Raw genomic sequence first — 20,443 nt, 5'->3', positions numbered from 1 at the left:
ATCCTTATGGCCTTGTGGTAAGGTGAGTGGGTCTTGCAGCCGAAGGAATTGAGGTCCAAGAAGGTCAAGTAATGTCTGGCCAGGGCTCAAAGTGAGCTCTGACTTGAGTGCCCAGTCACTTAGGTCGTGGCTCAGTGATACAGATCAATAGTTTAGGTCTATCGAGTGCTCACCATGTTGCACCTGAGCACTGATATCTGAGATTGAATCATTGCTACGGTGCTGTGTGGGTGATGTTATAGTTAACCCCAGTTTATAGCCGAGGAGACAGGCCAGAGCAGTGAGTGCCCAGGGACTCAAGGCTAGTTGTTTGGTGGAGCTGAAATCTGAACCTAACCCTAACGCTAGGCCTACTTTCTAACCTCAGGGCTCATGCTTGTGCCCACCTTCTCGGTCTTTCTGCCTTTTGTGACTATGAACTCGCGTTGACTTTCACTATTTTGCTGACCTATGCCAGGCCCTGGAGGGGAACGCCAGAGATGGACCTCGTGAGACTCTCGCGGCTCTTCTCCGGCCCCTGCCCCATGGGATTGGCCATCCTGCACCACCTTGACCCCCTCAGAGCCAGGTGGGCCGGAGGCAGGGAGGGGCCCATGTGGCCGAGGGCTGCAGGGCTGATTCAGCTAGCGCCAGCAGCCTTCAACAGCTCCCTCTCTCGGCTGTCCCTCGGCCCGCGGAGCCAGAAGAACACAGGCAGCCTGAGCTCTGACCCAGGCCAGCCCAGCCCCACAGCCACCCAGGAGGAAGGGGAGGAGGAGAGCTTTGGGACCCTTTCCGACAAATACTCCTCCCGGAGAATGTTCCACAAATCGACGGCCCAGTTGTATAACCTGCGGCTCAAGGAACAGAGTGGTGAAGAAGATGAGGAAGGGGGGCTGCAGCCAGAATCACGGCAGGGCCCGAGAAACACCCCTTACTGGTACTTCTTTCAGTGCAAACGCCTGATCAAGGAAGGAAAGGTAGGGAACCTTTGGATTCTGCTGCCCCTGGCTCCTGCTTCCACCGTGCTGTGGTATTTTGTGATGGGCCGCCCAACCTTCCAGTCATCTCTAAATGGTGGGATGCTGAGAGCTCCTCTCTCTTTGTCTTCACTCCCCCCTCGGTGCTGCACCAGGCGACCCGCCAGCCTCCTGGCTTTCAGTGCCCCCTCCTTCATGCTGCTCCCATCTTCCTGTTACCAGCTCGGCCATCCCATGGACTCCCCATCTGTGTATTCAGCTGCCTCCTCACCATCTCCCTTATACTTACCCTCAGTGGCCTGCAATTTTTGTTCCCAACTTTGATTTTCCTACGCTTTCTTCATCTCACTCAATGGTAACCCCATTATTCCATCCGCCCAGGCCACATGCCTTCAGGTCATCTCTGAGTCTTCTCTTTCTCTCACCAGCTCTAGCTTCAAAATTTCTCCCGTCCTAACTTCTCACAAGCCTACCCCGGAATGCCCAGGCCAAGCCTTCTCCTCGCCCCCCTCAGCTATAACGACACTTGTCTCTGGGCTCCCCGAGGCTCTCTCCACCTCTTTCCAGGATGTGGGCTTGCAGCATGGAGCCATCCCGTTAAAGCAGAGAGCAGATGGCCTGACTTCTCTCTCCAGCTCTCCCAGTGTATTAAGTGACACTGGGGATGTTCATTTCCTTAGGTATTGATAACGACATTCCATTTATATTTAAAAATCTCTTGGAGGTATATGTCGAAGCTTTGGTGAATGAAGTGACAGGATGTCTGAAATTTGCTTTAAAAAATTCAGTTTGGGGGCTTCCCTGGTGGCGCGGTGGTTGGGAGTCCGCCTGCCGATGCAGGGGACACGGGTTCGCGCTCTGGTCCGGGAGGATCCCACATGCCGCGGAATGGCTGGGCCCGTGAGCCATGGCCGCTGAGCCTGCGCGTCCGGGGCCTGTGCTCTGCAACGGGAGAGGCCACAACAGTGAGAGGCCCGCGTACCGCTAAAAAAAAAAAAAAAATTTTAGTTTGCAGGAGAAGTGCAGGGTATAGATGAAACAAGATTGGCCAGACGTTAATAGGCATTGTAGTTACGCTATTCTGTTTACTTTTGTGTATATTTGAGATTTCCCATAATGAAAAGTTGAGAAATAAAGAGAAGCCGGAGTACTCACAATAGCTTATGAAGCCTGCAAGGACTGCCACCTGCCCTCCACCCCCCTTACCTCTCCGCCCGCATCTCCCCTCCTTCACTTACTCTGCTGCAGCCTCCTCTCTGCTCCCACAGCTCCCAACACACTCCAGCCTCAGGGCCTTTGCACTGGCTGTTCCCTCAGAGAGCCACGTGGCTCCTTCCCTCACCATCCTCAGATCTTTGTTCACCTGGGCATCGCCCCTGCCTCTCAGGGAGTTCCCCCATGGCAGTGGGGCCAGGAGCTCTCACAGGTGGTGGGAGACTGGTGGGCTTCCTTCTCGGCCACCGCGAAGGCCCATGGCTGCAGACCATGGGCACCAAGAGGCTGGTGGCAGAGGCCCAGGGTGGGTGTTAGTCTCCTGGGCAGGCCTGAGCTTGGGCTCAGCTAGGGTCCCCCAGCCTCAGTCTCCCTCCCTCTGCTGAGGGTCTCTGAGGTCCCCCCCCCGTTGTGTCCCCCCTCACCCCTCTTCCCCAGCTGGCTGAGGCCCTGGACCTGTTTGAGAGACAGATGCTGAAGGAGGAGCGACTCCAGCCCCTTGAGTGCAACTACACCGTGCTGATCGGGGGCTGCGGGCGGGCCGGCTACCTGAGGAAGGCCTTCCAGCTCTACAATGACGTGAGCATGAGCCTGGGGGCAGCAGGGGCCAGGCTCCATAGAACATGGGCTTTGGGCCCCAAAAGAGCTGGGTACAGATCCTGGATGTGTCACCTGCTAGTGCATTACCCCGTCCAACCTCAGTTTCATCATTCATAAAATGGAGGTGATCTCAGATAACTATATGATGACATGGAACGTCTTCCAGTGTCTGTCTGGGCCGTGGCAGGGCCCACTGGTCCCCTTCTTTTTCCACTGCTACTCCCAGTTAATTTGTCTCACTTTTGTCTCACTCCCATCCTCACGCTACACACAGGTGCACACATGCACCTTTCTTCCAAAGCTGATCCTTTGAAAAAGGGCTTTTATTTCTCTTGGAAGGTGGTTTTACTTTACATTCGCCCACCTCTGGGGTGTGTTTGTCATTCTTAGAGCCAGGAAGCTGCTTCCCTCATGAGTCAGGAAAGAGCTGTGCCTGAGAGGACCATAGACTCTAGCAGAAGTATTCCCATCTTCTGTAGCCAGGAGCTGAGAACATCCTTTATTCCAGCAAGAATTCTTGGGAGCCCTAGTCTCATCATTTGGGCCTGGCCCTTAGTAAGTCCCTAGTACACGCTGTGGAATATGTGAACACATACAGAGCATCTGCCCATCCTTGAAGTTGGGATCACCGTCTTCCTTTTTCAGATGAGGAAACTGAGGCCTGGAGGGATGAAGTGCCATGTCTAAGGTTACCTCTCTCTCTCGAGAGTGCTGGACTTGGGAGTGGAGCCCAAAATGGCCTGAGAACAGAGTTCTGTACACTCTGCAAAAGTTGGTCACCTACCCTTGGTCAGGTTGCCCTTCTCTGGGAAATAGCGAGTGCTTGGCTTTACCAGGAGTTTCTCAAACTCCGTCACCTGGAGGGCTTAGTAAGCCCAGTGTCAGCCCGGGGTTTGTGACTCAGTGGAGGTGGGGTGGGGGACTATGACATGTGCTGCAGGGACGAGCTCCTGGCTGCTGCTGCTCCCAGGGCCTCTCTCCCATGATGCCCTCCCTCATAACAGCCTTTGGAGGTGACCGTATCACCCCCATTTTTCCAAAGACGAGCTAACTTATGACCCCTCAGGTAGTAAACGTTGGAGCTGGGGTTTGATTACCACCCTCCTCCACCCTTTCCCAGACCAGATCCACCGCATGGATCTTAACAGTCAGGGTGGCCTGGTCGGCCACAGAGCAGGAGCGTTGGGGAGACCCTGCTGCAAAAGCACCCCAGGCCCAGGGTGGACTGCTGAGCACCATGGGGAGGATGGTTTCTTGTTTGGAGCATCTGCGGTGCGGGGTCAGTTCCCAGAGCCCCTCGGGCTGAGTCGGGTTCAGAGAGCCCAGTTCTGCGTGTCACTCGGCTCTGCATTGTCACAGGCCCGGCTCCCAGGCCTGTTCAGTGTGGTAGCACAATCTTCTCTAGCTTCCTTTCAGGGTGGCCATCGTCTGTGCGTCGGGCTGATCCCAGAGCCACTTCCAAGTTTCTCCCTGTCTCCACAGATGAAGAAGCGAGACCTGGAGCCCTCAGATGCCACCTACACAGCCCTGTTTAACGTCTGCGCTGAGTCCCCCTGGAAGGACTCTGCTCTGCAGAGTGCCTTGAAGTTACGGCAGCAGCTTCAGGCCAGAAACTTCCAGCTCAACTTGAAAACGTACCACTCCCTGCTGAAGATGGCCGCCATGTGCGCAGACCTCAGGATGTGCCTGGACGTGTTTAAGGTGGGACATCCCTTCCTTCCTGCTCCCCATTCGGGGCCAGTCCCACATGGCAGGGTGTGAGGCTGTGTTGTCTGTGTTCCTCATGAAGGAAGGTTCAGGGGCCGATGAGACAAGCCCCATACTGGGCTCTGGGGTTCACAGGTGAATCCCATGAGACCCTGTTGTCAGAGGCCTGGGTCTGGCAGACAGAGGAGCCCCCAGCCCTGTGAAGGCGGTGGTTCGTGTGCTCTGCCGTGTGCAGTCCCGCTGGATGGGACTCCGTGGTGCCGTACCAGAGGGTGGGCTTCATGGTGCTGAAGATGAGCCAGTGCTCACTGAGGGGTCGTTCCAAAGGTCCTATAAGGCAAGTCCTGTGCCCTCACTTCACAGATGAGGAAACTGAGACCAGGGAGCATAATGCCTTGCCCACACTCCCACAGCGAGCCAGTGGTGAAGCTGGGACTTGAAGCCAGCTCTGTACAATGCCAAAGCCTCATGTACAGGGGTTAAAAGTGGCTGCTGGGGTGGCCTTTGCGGAGAGGCTGCAGAGAAGTGACCGGAGCAGAGCCAGGAAGAGAGGCCTGGGAAGGAGAGGAGGAGGGGGTGCAGGCAGCAGTTAGCTCTGCCCAGCAGCTGGTACTGAGCTGGCGCGGAGCCGGAGTCAGGCCCCACCTCTTCCGGAGGCGTAGCCCTGAGCCTGACCTGGGGTGTCTGCCCTTAGCCAGCCCCATCGGGCCTGGGCCTTGGCCTTGGCTCTTCTGCAGATTCTCATCCGGCCCTCTTTGTTCCCTCCCCCAGGAAATCATCCAGAAAGGACATGCGGTCACAGAGGAGACCTTCAGTTACCTGCTCATGGGCTGCATCCAGGACAAGAAAACGGGTTTCCGATATGCCCTGCAGGTCTGTCCCGCCTGGCTCTGCGTCCTTTCTCTCCTGTTGCCCTGCTCGCTCCCCTGCCTGTGTTGGGTGCAAGTGATGATCCTGTGTGCGTTACTTGAGCACTTGCTCCTGCCCTGTGCTGGGTGTTTTTATATTTGTTATCTTTTGGCCTTCCCAGAGCACGCTGCTCCCTGCGTTTTACAGATGGCAGGGAGGGAGGGCACGCGGAGGAGGCGTGGCTGCTGCTCCAGTCGGGACACAGCCAGCCCACACTCTCCCACTACACTTGGTGGCTCTCTGTGCAGCCGGCCCAGACCCGCTGAGCTTATGGTCCCTGAAGGTTGTCCGACCCATCCCCAACTCAGCGTCTCTGCGTGTGGGACCCAGGAGTCAGCATTCAGTCCTGAGAGAGCCTCACGGACATTAAAGTTGAGACACGCTGCTCTAATCCCATCGCAGCACCCCTCTTATCAAGTGCGGAGGTGGGATTAGCACTGGTACCACAGCTGCCTCCTCAGCTCCTCAGGGGTAGGAAGGACCTGGAGTTCACCAAAAGCTCTAACTTCAGGTGTGGCCCACAGACCAGCAGCCTCAGGCTCACCTGGGGCTTGTCAGAAATGCGGGGTCTCAGCCCCACACAGGCCTCGTGCAGCCAGATCGGCATTTCAGCAAGATCCCCAGGGGGATGGTCTGCACAGAGTTTGAACCCCAGTGATCTGGGGCAGCCTTGGACCACGTGCCTCCCCTCTGCAAATCCCCTGGAAACAGTGGCTGCCGGCCATCCCCTGGCTGCTTTATAGACAGGATCTGGTTCCTCCCTCTCTTTGGCCTCGATCTGTTCTAGTGAGAAATAGTCTATCACGCTATCAGCTGGTTTGTGTCATGCACTTGTTAAACTGCTCAAGCTGGGTACCATAGCCCCGTTTTAGAGACGACGAGGCTGAGGCTCCCGGAGGTTGAGTAACTTGCCTAAGGTCTCACAGCCACTAAGAAGCAGAGCTGTGATTTGAATCAAGAATCCCTCCTGCCACGGGAGAGCATCTGTGTCCCTGATAAACCTCAGTTCTGTCAGTGTTCCCCATGGAGGTGGCTTCCCAGACCCTTGCCCTCCTCAGGACCCTGTCTGGTGGGCAGTGGCCCTTTTGCATGTGGCACCCACCTGGGCCTGGCCGGCCCTGACTCGTAGGCACACTTGATGTGAGCTCCTGGCCGCTGCACATGGCCTCCCAGTGAGCCTGCGGACAGGAGCCAGCGAGACCATGAGCCTTGTGGAGCATCTCGTGGCATCTTGGTTGGTGTCAGAGTGACCGCACGTGGTCAGACTGCCCCCTTGAGAACTCACAAGTGTGCTAGACTCCTCGCTGAGGGGTGAAAATGACCTCAGCTTGAAGGGAGACAGGCCTGCCCGGGCCCACAGCTTGTGAGGTGCTCTTCCTGGCTGAGGCCCCCCTCCGCCCACGCCCGCTCCGTGCTCTTGAGGCAGCTGAGGACGCCGCGTGGGGCAGGGCACACGGCAGGCGCTCAGGAAGGGCAGCTGCGTCCAGTCCTTCAGTCAGCCTGGACTCCTCCAGCACCAAGCCTCTCCGGCTGTCCCTCCCCAGGGGAGTGGGAGGAGGGCCTGGGAGAGCCGGAGAGATGGACGTGCGACACGGTTTTGGGGTGAGCCAGAGGAGAGGAGAAGCGGCGCCCCGTGGAAGCTCCCAGGTTCTGGGGTTCTCAGTGGCCCAGAGCCTGGCGTCTTTCCTGTGTCCCCCCCGGCCCCACGTTTGCAGACTGGTTGCTGCCTTGTGCTGCCTGCTCTGCTGGGGGCTCTTCGGAGCGGGAGCTGGGGGTGAGGCCTGTCTCTCCTTGGCAGGTGTGGAGGCAGATGCTGAGCCTGGGGCTCCGGCCAAGCCGGCACGGCTACAACCTGCTGTTGGGGGCAGCTCGGGACTGCGGCCTGGGGGACCCGGAGGTGGCCTCGGCAGTGCTCCTGAGGCCCAGGGAGGAGATGGTCCTGCTCCAGCCCCGGGCAGGTGGGCAGCAGGCAAGGAGGAGAGACGGGGTCGGGGCGGACAATAGCCTGTCAGCCAGGCTGCACGTGGAGGCCCTGGAGAGGCAGCTGTTTCTAGAACCTTCTCAGGCACTTGAGGGGCCTCTGGAGCCTCAGGAGGCCGGAGCCTGCGGCAAGGCCCAGCCTGGGGTGGAAACCAAGGTGGAGCCTGACCACGCTGTGGCCCCTGCGGCCCCGGTGCCGCCTCCCTGGGGGCTGGAGGCCAACCTCCTGACCCCCGGGGCGGTCTCCTCGGCTGTGGTCTCCTTTGGGACTGTGACCACTCCAGCCGACAGGCTGGCCTTGATGGGGGGCCTGGAGGGCTTCCTGGGAAAGATGGCGGAGCATGGGCTTCGGCCCGACATCAAAACCCTCACGCTGTTGGCGGAGGTGGTGGAGCCCGGCACTTCCGCAGAGTCCTCGCTGCTCACCATCTTGGACGCGCAGCAAGTGGAGGCCGACCTGACCTTCTTCAACACGCTGATGAGGAGGAAGAGCAAGCTGGGCGACCTGGAGGGGGCGAAGGTGAGGGGCTCAGGGGAGGCACAGGGCTCCCGGCTGGGCCCCTCTCCTTCCCCCTCAGACCCTCCCCTGCCAGGTGTGTCAGCAGTTCCTGTGAGAGGGGCGCAGACTGTCCGGAGCCCCTGGTGAAAACCTGGAATCAGGTGGTGAACCAGCCATACTCCCCACCCTCCCAGAGGGGCCACCCTTCAGCCCCGCCCCAGCCTCATGGACTTGCTCCCACTTACTGTGCTTCATTCTGTTCTGAGAGCTTCAAATCCACTCGTTTCTTTACTGACCACAGCAGGAGACTCCGCTCCGCTGGCCTGTGGCTTTCCTCGTCTCACAGATGGCGACGTTGGGGCCCTCACGGGATTTTTGTCCATTCGTACAACGTATTTCTGTGTGATGCCCCTTTTGCCAGAAGCTCTGACCTGGGCTCTCCTGAGAGCTGACAGAGGCAGCCTCTGCCTTCAGGCCCTCAGAGCAGAGCACAGCTTTCTCTAGAGCCCCTCCCTGGGCCCCGCCCTGACCCAGCCATGTTGAGCGGGCACCCTCTTCCTCATCTCCTGCCCGGGGGCTCCCTCGGCCCGCACTTCCCATGCTGTTGTCGGCTTTGTCTCCTGCCCTGGACCACAGGACCGCCATCCCCTGAGGCCCCTGGTGCTCGATGGACATCGAAGGCCCGAGCGCAGGGATGGATGGTGGCCGGGAGAGGAGCAGAGGGGGCAGGAACATGAAGGGCATTCGAAGAAGGGATGACCTGCTACAGACAGGCGGGCGGGAAGGCAGGGAGGACTCGCAGAGCAGCTGAATCCTGGGGAGCTGGGCCAAGGCCGGTGCCCGGTGTGGTCAGCAGAGGGAGCCACGAGGCCTCGGAGCAGAGCCATGCCCTGGCACCTCCAGCAGAGAAGGCTCTTGCCAGGGCTGCTGGGCTACAGCTTACGGTGATGCCACGTTTGTCCCCACAGGCACTGCTGCCAGTCCTGGCAAAGAGGGGAATCGTCCCTAACCTGCAGACATTCTGCAGCCTGGCCATCGGGTGCCGCAGGCCAGGGGATGGTCTGCAGCTGCTCGCAGACATGAGGGTGAGCGGGCCCGGGCCCAGGCAGGCCCCGTGGTGCTGAAGAAGAAAGCTGGGGTGGTGGGGGGTGCGAGGGGGCCCTCCCGAACTGTCCAGGCCTCTGCCCTCAGGGTAAGCTGTTGGGGGTGGGGCAGGGAGAGTGGGGTCTCTCTAGCTGCAGTGTGGAATGGTCAGTGGCCCAGTTTGGGAGACAGGAAACCCTGGTGAGGCGCTGCAGGAATGGGTGTTGAGGGCCAGGGGTGTTACGATTGCCAAGGTGGTGGCCGCGGGGTGAGATTGAGGGGTGGGGGCAGGGCTTGGCCCCAACCCTCTAGAGGGATGGAGGCCATGATGGGAGCAGGGAGGGTACCAGAATTCTCAGGGGACAGGGGTGCAGTGAACCACAGGAGGTGGTCTCCTGCCCTGATGTGGTTTACTGCCTGAATCTGTTGATCTCTGAGAACAACCCTCTACTTGCTGTCTAGGTTCTTCAGGGCTGAGAGGGCGGGGTCCTGAGCCACCTGGGATGGACCCACAGAGCGGGGGACGTGGAGCGGGGCATACAGCCCGTTGTTGCTACGAGGTCCTGCCCTTCTCGTCCCTGGTGGCTGGTCTGCAGAGCAGGCCTGACTGGCAGGGTAGCTCCCCAAGCCCGACGTGCCACCAGTGGCCTCTCTGTCCCAGCCACCGCCATCATCTTGCTGATGGCGTGTCTGTGATGTTCCAGAAATCCCAGATGACCCCCAGCGCCCACATCTACAGCACTCTCATCAACGCAGCCGTCAAGAAGCTGGACTACGCCTATCTCATCGACATCCTGAAGGACATGAGGCGGAACAGGGTCCCGGTGAATGAAGTGGTCATCCGCCAGCTGGAGTTCGCAGCCCAGTACCCACCCACCTTCGACCGGGTAAGTGCGCCAAGCTCTAACATGCCCGTCGTCTCCCTAACCAGCGCCACCCCAACCCCGCCTGGTTCTGACCTGCTGGGATTGGCATCCTTTTGCTTTAAACTGTCGGTGGCTTCCCTTGGGGAAAATGCCAAACTCCTCAGACTGCGGCCTGCGAGCCCCTGTTCACGTGGCTCATTTCAGCTTGGGCCACTCCTCCCTCGGTTCACTGTCAGTCCCACGGCCTCTTCCCTGCCTCGGGGGTTTTTGTATTCCCTCCACCTTGAGTAGGCTGCCCTGCTTTTCACATGGCTGTGGTTCCTTCTCATCTGGTAGGTGTCAGCTCAGATGGCTCTTTCTCAGAGGTGCCCTGCTGGCGGCCCCCATAGGAGCACTATTCCTTTTTATCATGTTTCACAGTTGGTAATTACATGCACACGTGTGTGACTCTTCCCTTGAAGAGATTGTAAAAGCCCCTAGAGGTGGAGACTGTCTGCTTTGCTCACCTGGGTCCCTGGTGCCTGCCTGTCATCTGGCGCCCAGCATAGATTGTTGTTTGTCGAGTGAATGGGTACGGCAGGAGGGCAGCGATAGAATCTGATTTGTAATGGCCACTTCTTTCCTTGCTGTTCTGAGGATATCAGGCTCCGGGGCTTTGGTTTTTAGGTCCGCTAAGTCAGACCCTATGCCGAGCACCTCCAGAGCAGCTGTGGCCTGACTGGGAGGGAGACAAGTCGGCCAGGACACACCAAGCCAGGGGACGTGGGGTCAGGGACGGCTGTGCAGGGGGGATGCTTGAAGGCTTAGTAAGAGCTAGTGAGACAGCAGTGGAGAGGATGCTGGAGGGCATAGCTGGGCATCTTTGAACAGCTGATTGTTAGTCTTATCTTGCGGATGCCTCAAAGTTCTTTAAATATTCTGGACACTAGTCTTTTGTTGGTTCCGTGTTGCAAGAATCTTCCGGTTGGGGGGTTGTCTCTTCACGGTGTAGGGCCCACTAGGGGTCTTCTCAGGTTCAGTCAACAGTCACCAAACTACCAGAAGCTTAAAGCTTATTGTATTCAGTCATACATTCATGCTCCCTTATGGTGGACTTACTTTTATTTGTGATCATCAGGTTTTTGATTCACGTACTTTCAGGCTCTATTAGGTACAAGTTTAGAATTGTTAAACCTTTTGAATCAACCCTTTTATCATCATGTAGTAACGGTCTTTATCTCATACGTTTTGTCTGTTTTTCCTCTGGTCTTCTCTGTGGTTCTCTACCAGCTTTCTCTTGGTGCCTGCCTGGCAGGTCTTGTTTCCTTTCCTTCTTCCCTCCTCTCCTGAGACCTCTGCAGCAGTGCTGAGATGACAGTCAGAGGGAGGCAATGCCTGTGCCAAGCGGGAGGCGCTCAGCAGGCTGTGGAGGCACAGCTGGTGGCGCCCAGCGATTCTAGCTGTGCAGGGCTGGGGTGCCATGCCTGGGTATATAGGAGCACAGCAGCAAAGACTCAGGAAGGATTGTTAGCAGATGAGAGAGAATCTGGGTCTGCCCCGTGGTACAACTTTGTTTCTTTACTGTACACTACTCAGTGTTGAGCAGCTTTTCTGCTCTCTCCCTTTGACCAACTGGAAGCAAGAACAGCTTCCCTGAGCCCTGAGCCAGCTGCCATGGTTTGGGGTCAGCGGTAGGTAGTATGCAGTGAGTCTAATCGTGGCCCCTCTGAACCTTGGAACCCCACGCTTTTCCAATTACAGTACAAAGGGAGAAACACCTACTTGGAGAAGATTGATGGTTTCCGAGCTTATTATAAGCAGTGGCTGAAAGTGATGCCAGCAGAGGAAACCCCCCACCCGTGGCAGAAGTTCCGGACCAAACCAAAGGGAGACCAGGACACCGTCACTGTGGCCGATGTGGACAGAGGCCCTGGGGGCAGGTGATGGGGAGACCCTGGGGGACCTCCAGCAGAGCTGGAACAAAGTGCATGGCCTTCACATGGCTCTGCGGGAGCCCCAAGAGTCCCTTTCATATTCAAGACACGTGAATGTGCCGGTGTAGCTGCAAGCTTGAGGGAAAGGTCTGGGCCACAGTAAGAGCTGCAGCTTTTTGCAGGCATTGGTCTGAGGTGCCCAAGAAGTTCATGGCAAGTCCAAGAGCAGCTTGGGCCACCTTGGTATGTCATCTTAGGCCCTCCTCGTCTGAGAGGTTGCCACCCCCATCACTAATGAGGAAAGTAAGTGCTCAGGGTCACACAGCACCTGTGAGGTGGAGTTAGGATCACGCCTTAAGGGCGACTGGTCTCCAGGGCTTGGCGCTGTCCCACTGGGTTCCACAGACTGCTGGCTCTGAGAGAAGGCAGGCAGGACCCAAAAGGTTTAAGAGTTTTATTTCTACAAATCACAGCCGATGAACACCAAAGCCTTCACACGCAGAGACCATGCTCCTACTCGGGCCTGGGGAACTGCTCTGAGGAAGAGCTGCTCCCAGGAAAGGGTGGCGTGACAGGCAGGAACCTGCGCAGTCCAGAGTCCAGGGTGGAGAGGGGTCGGGGCCGACGGCCTCAGCCAGAGCAGCCCCGGCAGCCGCAGTGCGTGCACTCGATGATCCGGCCCTGCAAACAGAAGACAGCTGAGACCCCGTGCCCCTGCCACGGGCCACATGCCCACACGCCCACACGCAGGAATTCTCCTGTGGGAAGGGTGGCCACGGGACATCCACTCCCCATAGGACACTCCTCAGAAACCCTCTGCGACAGTGCTGGATGGGGAAAATTCGGTTCCCTTGTGAACATGGAAACAGCTGCTGTTGACACTGCAGTTACTTCTCTATGTGGATTTAATTTATGCAAATTCAGTGTACACACTTGCTCCCAAAAAAGGAAAAAAAAAAAAGAAGTCTGTGTAAATGATTCTTGTTATTCTGCGAAGCACGCAGGACACACCCTATAGTGAGCTGGGGGTGGGTCTGCTACCGCTCAGGGGGCTCAGCACCAGAGGCCTCAGGGCCGCCTCTGGGCTGGGGAACTTTCCACTGTGGGCTCGGGAAGAAGAAGAGTGTGTACTTGAATCTGTGTGGCAGCGGAACGGTCTTGTCCCCCAGGCCAGGTGTGGCCTGGTGTCTGGCCGGCGGGGGAGCCCGCCCAGCAGACAGAAGGCCCCAGGGCAATGGTGTTTATTTTCCTTTTTCTTCTTTTTTGGAGGAGCAAGACTCTGGTCTAAGGAAACAAGATCTGATGGTGAAACCCAACTAAATCTGAAGCAGGCTCTGTTCTGGCCTCAGGTCGGGGGCAGGAGCCCCAGCTAGACATCACCGTGGAACCCTGGGGCTCTTGGAGGAGCAGGGCTTCTGCTGCTCTGCCACCCCTCCTGCCCCCACCAGAGACCAGCAGCAGAGCTGCCCCTCAGGAGCCAGCCCGTGCTCGCTCTCCACTGCTCCACATGCCCGTCCTTGAGCTTCCAGATGGTTCAGGGGGACAGAGCTGCCTGCTGAGCCGAAGCCCTACAAGCTGTAACTAGTGCTGCAGTGTGAAGGGACCTTGTGACGAGGGACCACGTGAAAGAAGACATCTGGCCTGACCTCCCAGCAGGGCCCATGGCGGTCAGCCGAGGGGCCGCGCTCAAAGGCTGCTAACGGCCAACAGCCCAGCAACCCTTCTCTGCTTCCTGCGGCTCCACTTCAGAGGCGTATGTGTGTGGAGCCAAGCTACTGCACACCCAGCCGTGTTCCCCAGCCGCCCAGGAAGTTCTGGCAGGAGACATGGTGATGCTAACATTGAAGTGTCCCTGGGAGGAAAAGGAGGCCTGGAAAAAAGGGCGGCTGAAGGGCAAGCACTGGAGGGAAAGGGACAAGCTCCTGCCGACTGGCCGGTGGGTATCATCACCCCCATTTGGTTAAGTGAGGAAAGGAACCCAATAACTTGCCCAAAGGAGGAGGTGAGACTGGCCCCCAGATGTAAGATAATTACTGCCAAACTCCCTGGCATGGATTCCTGACCAGAGGGTCTCACTGCTGGGGGGATGGCCAACCACAAAACAGAACAACATAAAACCCCTTGTGGTCAACTAGGGCAGAATCCTGACAGTAACATCCCACCCAGTCGTCAGACATGACAGGGGTGGAGACATTACCACTTCCAACTTGCTTTTGGGGACCCGGCAAATGCAGTTCGTCCCAAAATTGGTGTCCCGTGTCTGAATGCACCGCAGGCAGCATAGGTTCTCATATCCCTGCTTTTTCCATTTTGCAATCAGGTTTTTATCTGCATAGCCTTCTTTAATACAGTATTCATACAGTTCTGTCAAAAAGATGGGGAAAGGGCATCAGACCATCGTATAACAGAGCTCCCGGGCTTCCCTGGTAGCAGTGGTTGAGAATCTGCCTGCTAATGCAGGGGACACGGGTTTGAGCCCTGGTCTGGGAGGATCCCACAGGCTGCAGAGCAACTAGGCCCGTGAGCCACAACTACTGAGCCTGCGCTCTAGAGCCCGTGAGCCACAACTACTGAGCCTGCGCATCTGGAGCCTGTGCTCCGCAACAAGAGAGGCCGCGATAGTGAGAGGCCCATGCACCGCGATGGAGAGTGGCCCCCGCTTGCCACAACTAGAGATAGCCCTCGCACAGAAACTAAGACCCAACACAGTAAAAATAAAATAATTAATAAACTCCTACCCCCAACATCTTAAAAAAAAAAAAACCTTCTCAGATATAAACAAAAAAAAAAAACAAAGTTCCCCCCACCCCTGGCCCATCACTACCCACCCTTAAAAAGAGTATTTAACCAGGGGCTTCCCTGGTGGCACAGTAGTTAAGAATCCGCCTGCCAGTGCAGGGGACACAGGTTCGAGCCCTGGTCCGGGAAGATCCCACATGCCGCGGAGCAGCTAAGCCCATGCGCCAGAACTACTAGAGCCCGTGAGCCACAACTGCTGAAGCCTGCGCACCTAGAGCCCATTCTCCGTAACAAGAGAAGCCACTGCAATGAGAAGCCCGCACACAGCAACAAAGAGTAGCCCCCGCTCGCCACAACTAGAGAAAGCCCGCACACAGCAACGAACACCCAACGCAGCCAAAAATTTTAAAAAAAAAAGTAGCCAATATTGGCCTGGCCCCTCTCCTTTTTTTGGTGGTAAGAAACATCATGACACTTGGTGAGGTTTCAAGAATTAAATAAATCTGAAAGCTACTCAAGTTGGGAAGGTCAAGAGAGAATTTGGCCAATTACCTCTGCTTATGGCTTTCCGCTTGTAGAAGAGGTCAAAAATATAGCGGGTTTTCTGGTGATGGATCCTAAAGATGGGCCACAGAGATTCCACTTTCCTCTTTCCCTCGTGAGGTTCTGTTTCAGCTGGAGAGAAAACACATGTGTTTGTTTTTTGGGGGATAGGGTAGTCTGCATAGGATATACTGTTATTTTTTTAATAAGTAGGGATAAAGAATAAATCCTTTGTACCCACTAGGATGGCTATAATCAAAATGACAAGACAGTAATAAATATTGGTGAGGATGTGGAGAAATCAGAATCCTTACACACTGCTGGTGGGAATGGAACATGATGCAGCTGCTATGGAAAACAGTCTGGCAATTCCTCAGGAAGGTAAACAGAGTAACCACATGACCCAGCAGTTCCACTCCTAGGTATATACCCAAGAGAACTGAAAATGCGCTTGCACACAAAAACCTGTACATGAATGTTTGTGGTAGCCAAAATGTAGAAATCACCCCAGTGTCCATCAGCTGATGAATGGTTAAAATGTAATTATCCACGTGCTGGAATATTTTTCAGTTATAAAAAGTAATGAAGTACTCACACATGCCACAACATGGATGACTCTTGAACACATTATGCTCAGTGAAAGAAACCAGTCCTCACAGACCACCTATTGTATGACTTTGTCTATACAGACAGGAAGTAGATTAGTGGTTGCCTAGATCAGGGAGACACGGGAAATGGAGAGGGAGACCCCCGCTAAAGGGGATGGGGTTTCTCTGCAGGGTGATAAGTACTGTAAAACTGACTGTGGTGATGGTTGCCTAACTGTGAACACACTAAATGCTGCTTAACTGAATACTTTAAAAGGCTGACTTTTACAGCAAATGATTTATGGCTCATTAGGGCTGTTTTTTTTTAAAAGATGAAGCAAAAGGTAAGCCCCATGACTTAAACATTAATTGCTTTAAATTAAAAATGCCTTTTAAATTAGATAAACTAGAAAGCAAAGGTTTTAAAAAATCAAAGACAACCTGTTAATACCCGGGTCTCTATCCTTCCAGACCTATTTCTCCAGCATAATAATTTCTCAAGATAATTCCGGACCTACAGATGGGCATTTTAATAATCTTTTAAGGCACCTCTAATTTCATTTCCCAACCAAAATCGTTTAGGGAAAAAAGAAAAAGACAAGTCTGAAAGTTCTTAGCATGGCGAGCCTGCAGGAAATAATGGCTCCATCAAGTCATGTAGGATCAGGTAGCAGCTTGCACCTGCCAAAAGGCAAGTCTTTCTCTTAGCATTACAAGCTGATCTTTGTCACCTCTTCTTGGTTTTTAGGGCAGAGGAGAAAGGTGAGAAGGGTTAAGAAACCTATACCTCCATTTCTCCAACACCGAGGCTGTTCTATTACCTAGAATTTGTAATTCAGCTCAATAAACAGGATTCTGTGATCCAAGTCAAAGGCAGGTGTTGAGGACTCAGCAACACTGCGTGTCTGCTATGGGCGAGGCCATGCTCCAGGTGCCCAAGATACGGCAGTGGACAAGACACAGAAACCACAAAGCCATGATCTGAGAGGGAAGCAGATCAGCCCCTGGTGGTTAAGTGGTAACGGCCACAGAAAAGAAGGGAACAAGGAAGGGGATGGCGAGCAGGGAAAGAGGGGGACTGCCACTTAATACTAGTCATCAAAGGAGACATCCGCTCAGAGACCTTGAGAAACAAGACGTGCAAGGTGGGTTGGGGGGGTGGGTAAAATGGGTGAAGGTGGTCAAAGGGTACAAACTTCCAGTTATAAATAAGTCCTGAGGAATCTATAGCATGGTGACTATAAAGTTAATGATACTGTATTGTATATTTGAAAGTTGCTATGAAAGTAGACCTTAAAAGTTCTTATAAGAAAACTATGTGAGGTGATGAGTGTTCACAAAACTTGTAATAATTTCACAATATAGTCATATATAAAATCATGTTGTACACCTAAAACAATACATTGTATGTCAATTATATCTCAATTTTAAAAAAAAGAAAAGAGAAGAGGGGCAAACGTGTACAAGGCAGAGCCAACACCAATGTAAAGGCCCTGAGGTGGGACTGTAACTGGGAGTCAAGGGACAGCAGTGTGGCTGGGGGCTTGGTGGGCTGGGGGAGGTGGGGGGTAGGGGACGGAGTTCAAGGGGTGTGGGGAGAGTGTGCTTGACCTGGAAGGCCACAGAAGGACTTGATTTTGCTCTGGTGGGGGGATGAACCACCGCAGGGTCCTGAGCAGATGATGATGTGATCTGATGTACAACCTAAAGCCCTCACCCTGGCGGCCCCGTGGAGAAGACTGCAGGGCAAGCAGAAGCAGGAGGCTGCTGCAGGCACCCAGGTGACAGGTGAGGGTAGCCTGGACCAGGTGGTGGGGTGGAGGGGCTAAAAGGAGACAGATTTTAGATTCGTGAATTCTCTAAGGTTTCAATAAGGATAACTTCAAACATACACAAAAGAAAACGGTATACTGAACTCCCAAGTACCTTCCACCCAGCTTCAACAATTAACATTCAGCTATTTGTATTTTATCTGGTTCTCCCTACTTTTAGGAGTTGGGGGAACTGGAGTATTTTAAAATGAAACTTCTAAAAAAAAAAAAAAAAAAAAAAATGAAACTTCTAGTGTTGAGTCAAGACTGGAGAAGACATTTGTTCACCGGAGTCGAGAGTGTTTTGGAAAGCCAAGTGACTAGATGGGATGACTGAGGGAAGGGGGGGTGGGAGCCATGGAGCTCCTCAGGCTGCCATCCTGGACGTGGAACCTTCCTGTGCTTTTGAGTCATCTCTCAACATTTTAATTGTAGCATCACCCACATTTTAAAAATTTCTTTTTGGACCCATTTTCACAAGCTCATGTGAACATTCTTGGATATCATTTTGTACAGGTTCGCACACAGTAGAAGGCAGCTTTCAGTGGGCAATGTGAAGTCCTTCCACTAGGAGGGTATGAAAAGAGGCTAGAGGTAGGAGACACTGTGGCACAGATGAGACTTAGGTTTCTGCCTCTTTGCTAATGCCCCAAACTGCCTATTAACTTCAAATTTCAATTAGTTTAAAGTACTTGTAAAAGCAAAGTTATTTATAAGTTCTGGTTACAGTCCATGGAGATAGTGCCTTTATTTCTCAGTCACCCATAAAAACCCCTGCCACACATAACTTCCCCCATCTCTGCCCCATAGTCCCTATGATCAGGCTCTTTTTGTTTGGGGACTTAAAGGGCAACAGTGGCTATACAAAAACTTGAGTAGCAAGCTAAGAAACATACAAAGAGCTGGGCAGTTGTGCTGAGCTAGGAAATAACAGGGACAAACTAGGAAAAAACAGGAATTTTCCTTCCTAAGATAAGAGGACCAACTGCTTCAATAAGTGTGAGTTGTCCTGTAAATGGCCCTCAGATCAGAAGGACAGGCCTGGCAATGCCACTGGCTTTGGGCCTTTATGGGCCCAAGGCTCCTCCATGGCCTAGGAGTGCGGCCGCAGATCCCACAGGCAAAACTTGTGCGGAAGGCTACAAACTGGAGGCTGGCAGCCTCCACCAGCCTGAAGGCTGGCTTTGTTTGGCTCCTCCCACAGACACTTTTTTTTTTAAGTTTGAATTTTAAATTAGAAGACTTCACACAGAAAAGCTGAATTTCTGCTTATCTTGGAAAAAGAAAAACACTCAGCAAATCTGGCAAAGCTGAGGCTGCATCCCACATGGTAAATGGCCCTGGGTGAGTAGCAGCTTCTCCCCACCCCCAGAGCTCCCTATTGTTCCCAACACTAAAGCCAGCTCTGGTACCACCTGCCATCCACTCTGTTTTCTTTATAGTGGAAAGGAGAGCAACATGAAACTAGGTCTTAAAACCTATGTATCAAAAATGGGAAAGCAGAGAAGAACTATATGCTTAAATAAAAACAAGAGAAGGAATACTTCTTTTGACGGTAAAGAATATCACATACATCTAAATGCTCTCCCTCCAAAAAGTCACCCCTTAAAAAGAGGAAGTAGGTTTATTTGCAAGGACTCACAAAAATCTCTTCTATTACAGTAATCTCTAAGTTCCTTTATGTTGAATAAAGATCTGTTTGGGGAAGAAATCTCTCAGCCCAAAATGACCTGATTACTGCAAGTTCTGGGTATTTAATAGAAGTTACCTGATACAGTCAGCTTCGAAGGAAGCAAAGTAACTTAACACTCACTTACTACTTATTGCTAGAGGTATGGCTTCATAATAACAAAGGTTAGATTAATTAGCAAAAACCTTAAAAAAAAAAAAAAAGATCGCTTTAAAAAGCAATTCAGGGGCTTCCCTGGTGGTGCAGTGGTTGAGAGTCTGCCTGCCAATGCGGGGGACACGGGTTGGTGCCCCGGTCCGGGAGGATCCCACATGCTGCGGAGCGGCTAGGCCCGTGGGCCATGGCCGCTAAGCCTCCGTGTCCGGAAGCCTGTGCTCCGCAACGGGAGAGGCCACAGCAGTGAGAGGCCCGTGTACCACACACACACACACAAAAAGCAATTCAGTAAGTGGTTATACTGTGATAGGGCCGACAGATGCTTGTGGCTTCAGATAAAATTTCCCAAAACTGCACACTACACTGACTCACAAAGCGCAGGATTACACAACATTTAGAGGGAAGTGAAGATGGTGCATTCTGGAAAACTGGTAGATGATGCAAAAACAAAGTGATGATGAAAACAGAGACTCACAAGAAAAATCTGAATAAAAATGTTTCAGAAAATTTGGAAGTGAAAAAGAACAGGATTTCCCAAGTAAATATATTTTGTATGATTTTAAATATACCTCTAACCAACACAGCAAATAATTATAGGTAGACTACTTGATCTATACTCCCTAAAGCTCTTATATTCAAAAACATTTTTGAGGATCTTTTCATTTGTATTATCTTACTTTCTGGCATTTATAGTATTCCTATCAGTTAATAAGCAAACAAAACATGTCAGTGTCAGGAGGCCACAGTGGTACAGCCTGTCTCTTCTCATTTATCCTTGCATTTAGCCTGGCCCCTTGAAGCATGTAAGCCTGTGACCCTTGGACACAGCCCACTCAGACAGGAACTCCTAGACTCACCTTCTCTCATCTTTTGATCTAATTCATCCAATGTTGGCTCGATCAACTCCCAGCCATCTGGGGGAGCTTTCCGGCTTCTTTTGACTTTAGGCATTTTTTTCCCCAGAAGATAATCTGCAAGGATCTGTGGGGAAAAAAATTAAAAGAATTGGTTTCTGAGCCTCAGATCCCCAAAAGACTTCACAAGCCACAACTCTGGTGCACACTCATGTCCCTAAATCTGTTTCCTCATCTGTAAAGGGGGGATAATAGAATCTACTTATGGGGCCATTGTGAAGATTAATTATAATTATATGTAACATGCCTGGCATTTAATGTGTGCTTACTAGATT

General features: G+C 53.4%; 2 protein-coding genes across 2 annotated transcripts; one reads left to right on the top strand and one right to left on the bottom strand.

Moving 5' to 3' along the window:
* Positions 1–479: 479 nt before the first annotated feature.
* PTCD1 (pentatricopeptide repeat domain 1) lies at positions 480–11,738 on the top strand. Its single transcript, XM_065892338.1, has 8 exons — positions 480–959; positions 2,610–2,750; positions 4,254–4,472; positions 5,250–5,351; positions 7,186–7,887; positions 8,835–8,951; positions 9,654–9,836; positions 11,556–11,738. The coding sequence occupies exons 1-8, from the start codon at positions 480–482 to the stop codon at positions 11,736–11,738; spliced, it is 2,127 nt and encodes a 708-aa protein (XP_065748410.1).
* Positions 11,739–12,167: 429 nt separating this feature from the next.
* Positions 12,168–20,229, bottom strand: BUD31 (BUD31 homolog). The gene is made up of 4 exons (XM_065893141.1): positions 20,112–20,229; positions 15,020–15,142; positions 13,926–14,092; positions 12,168–12,409 (listed from the first exon to the last, which is right to left on the bottom strand). The coding sequence occupies exons 1-4, from the start codon at positions 20,203–20,205 to the stop codon at positions 12,359–12,361; spliced, it is 435 nt and encodes a 144-aa protein (XP_065749213.1). The 5' UTR covers positions 20,206–20,229; the 3' UTR covers positions 12,168–12,358.
* Positions 20,230–20,443: the final 214 nt, after the last annotated feature.

Source organism: Phocoena phocoena, chromosome 15, assembly GCF_963924675.1.
Source record: "Phocoena phocoena chromosome 15, mPhoPho1.1, whole genome shotgun sequence".
Taxonomy (NCBI): Eukaryota; Metazoa; Chordata; class Mammalia; order Artiodactyla; family Phocoenidae; genus Phocoena; species Phocoena phocoena.
This window is presented reverse-complemented; position numbering and strand designations above follow the sequence as displayed.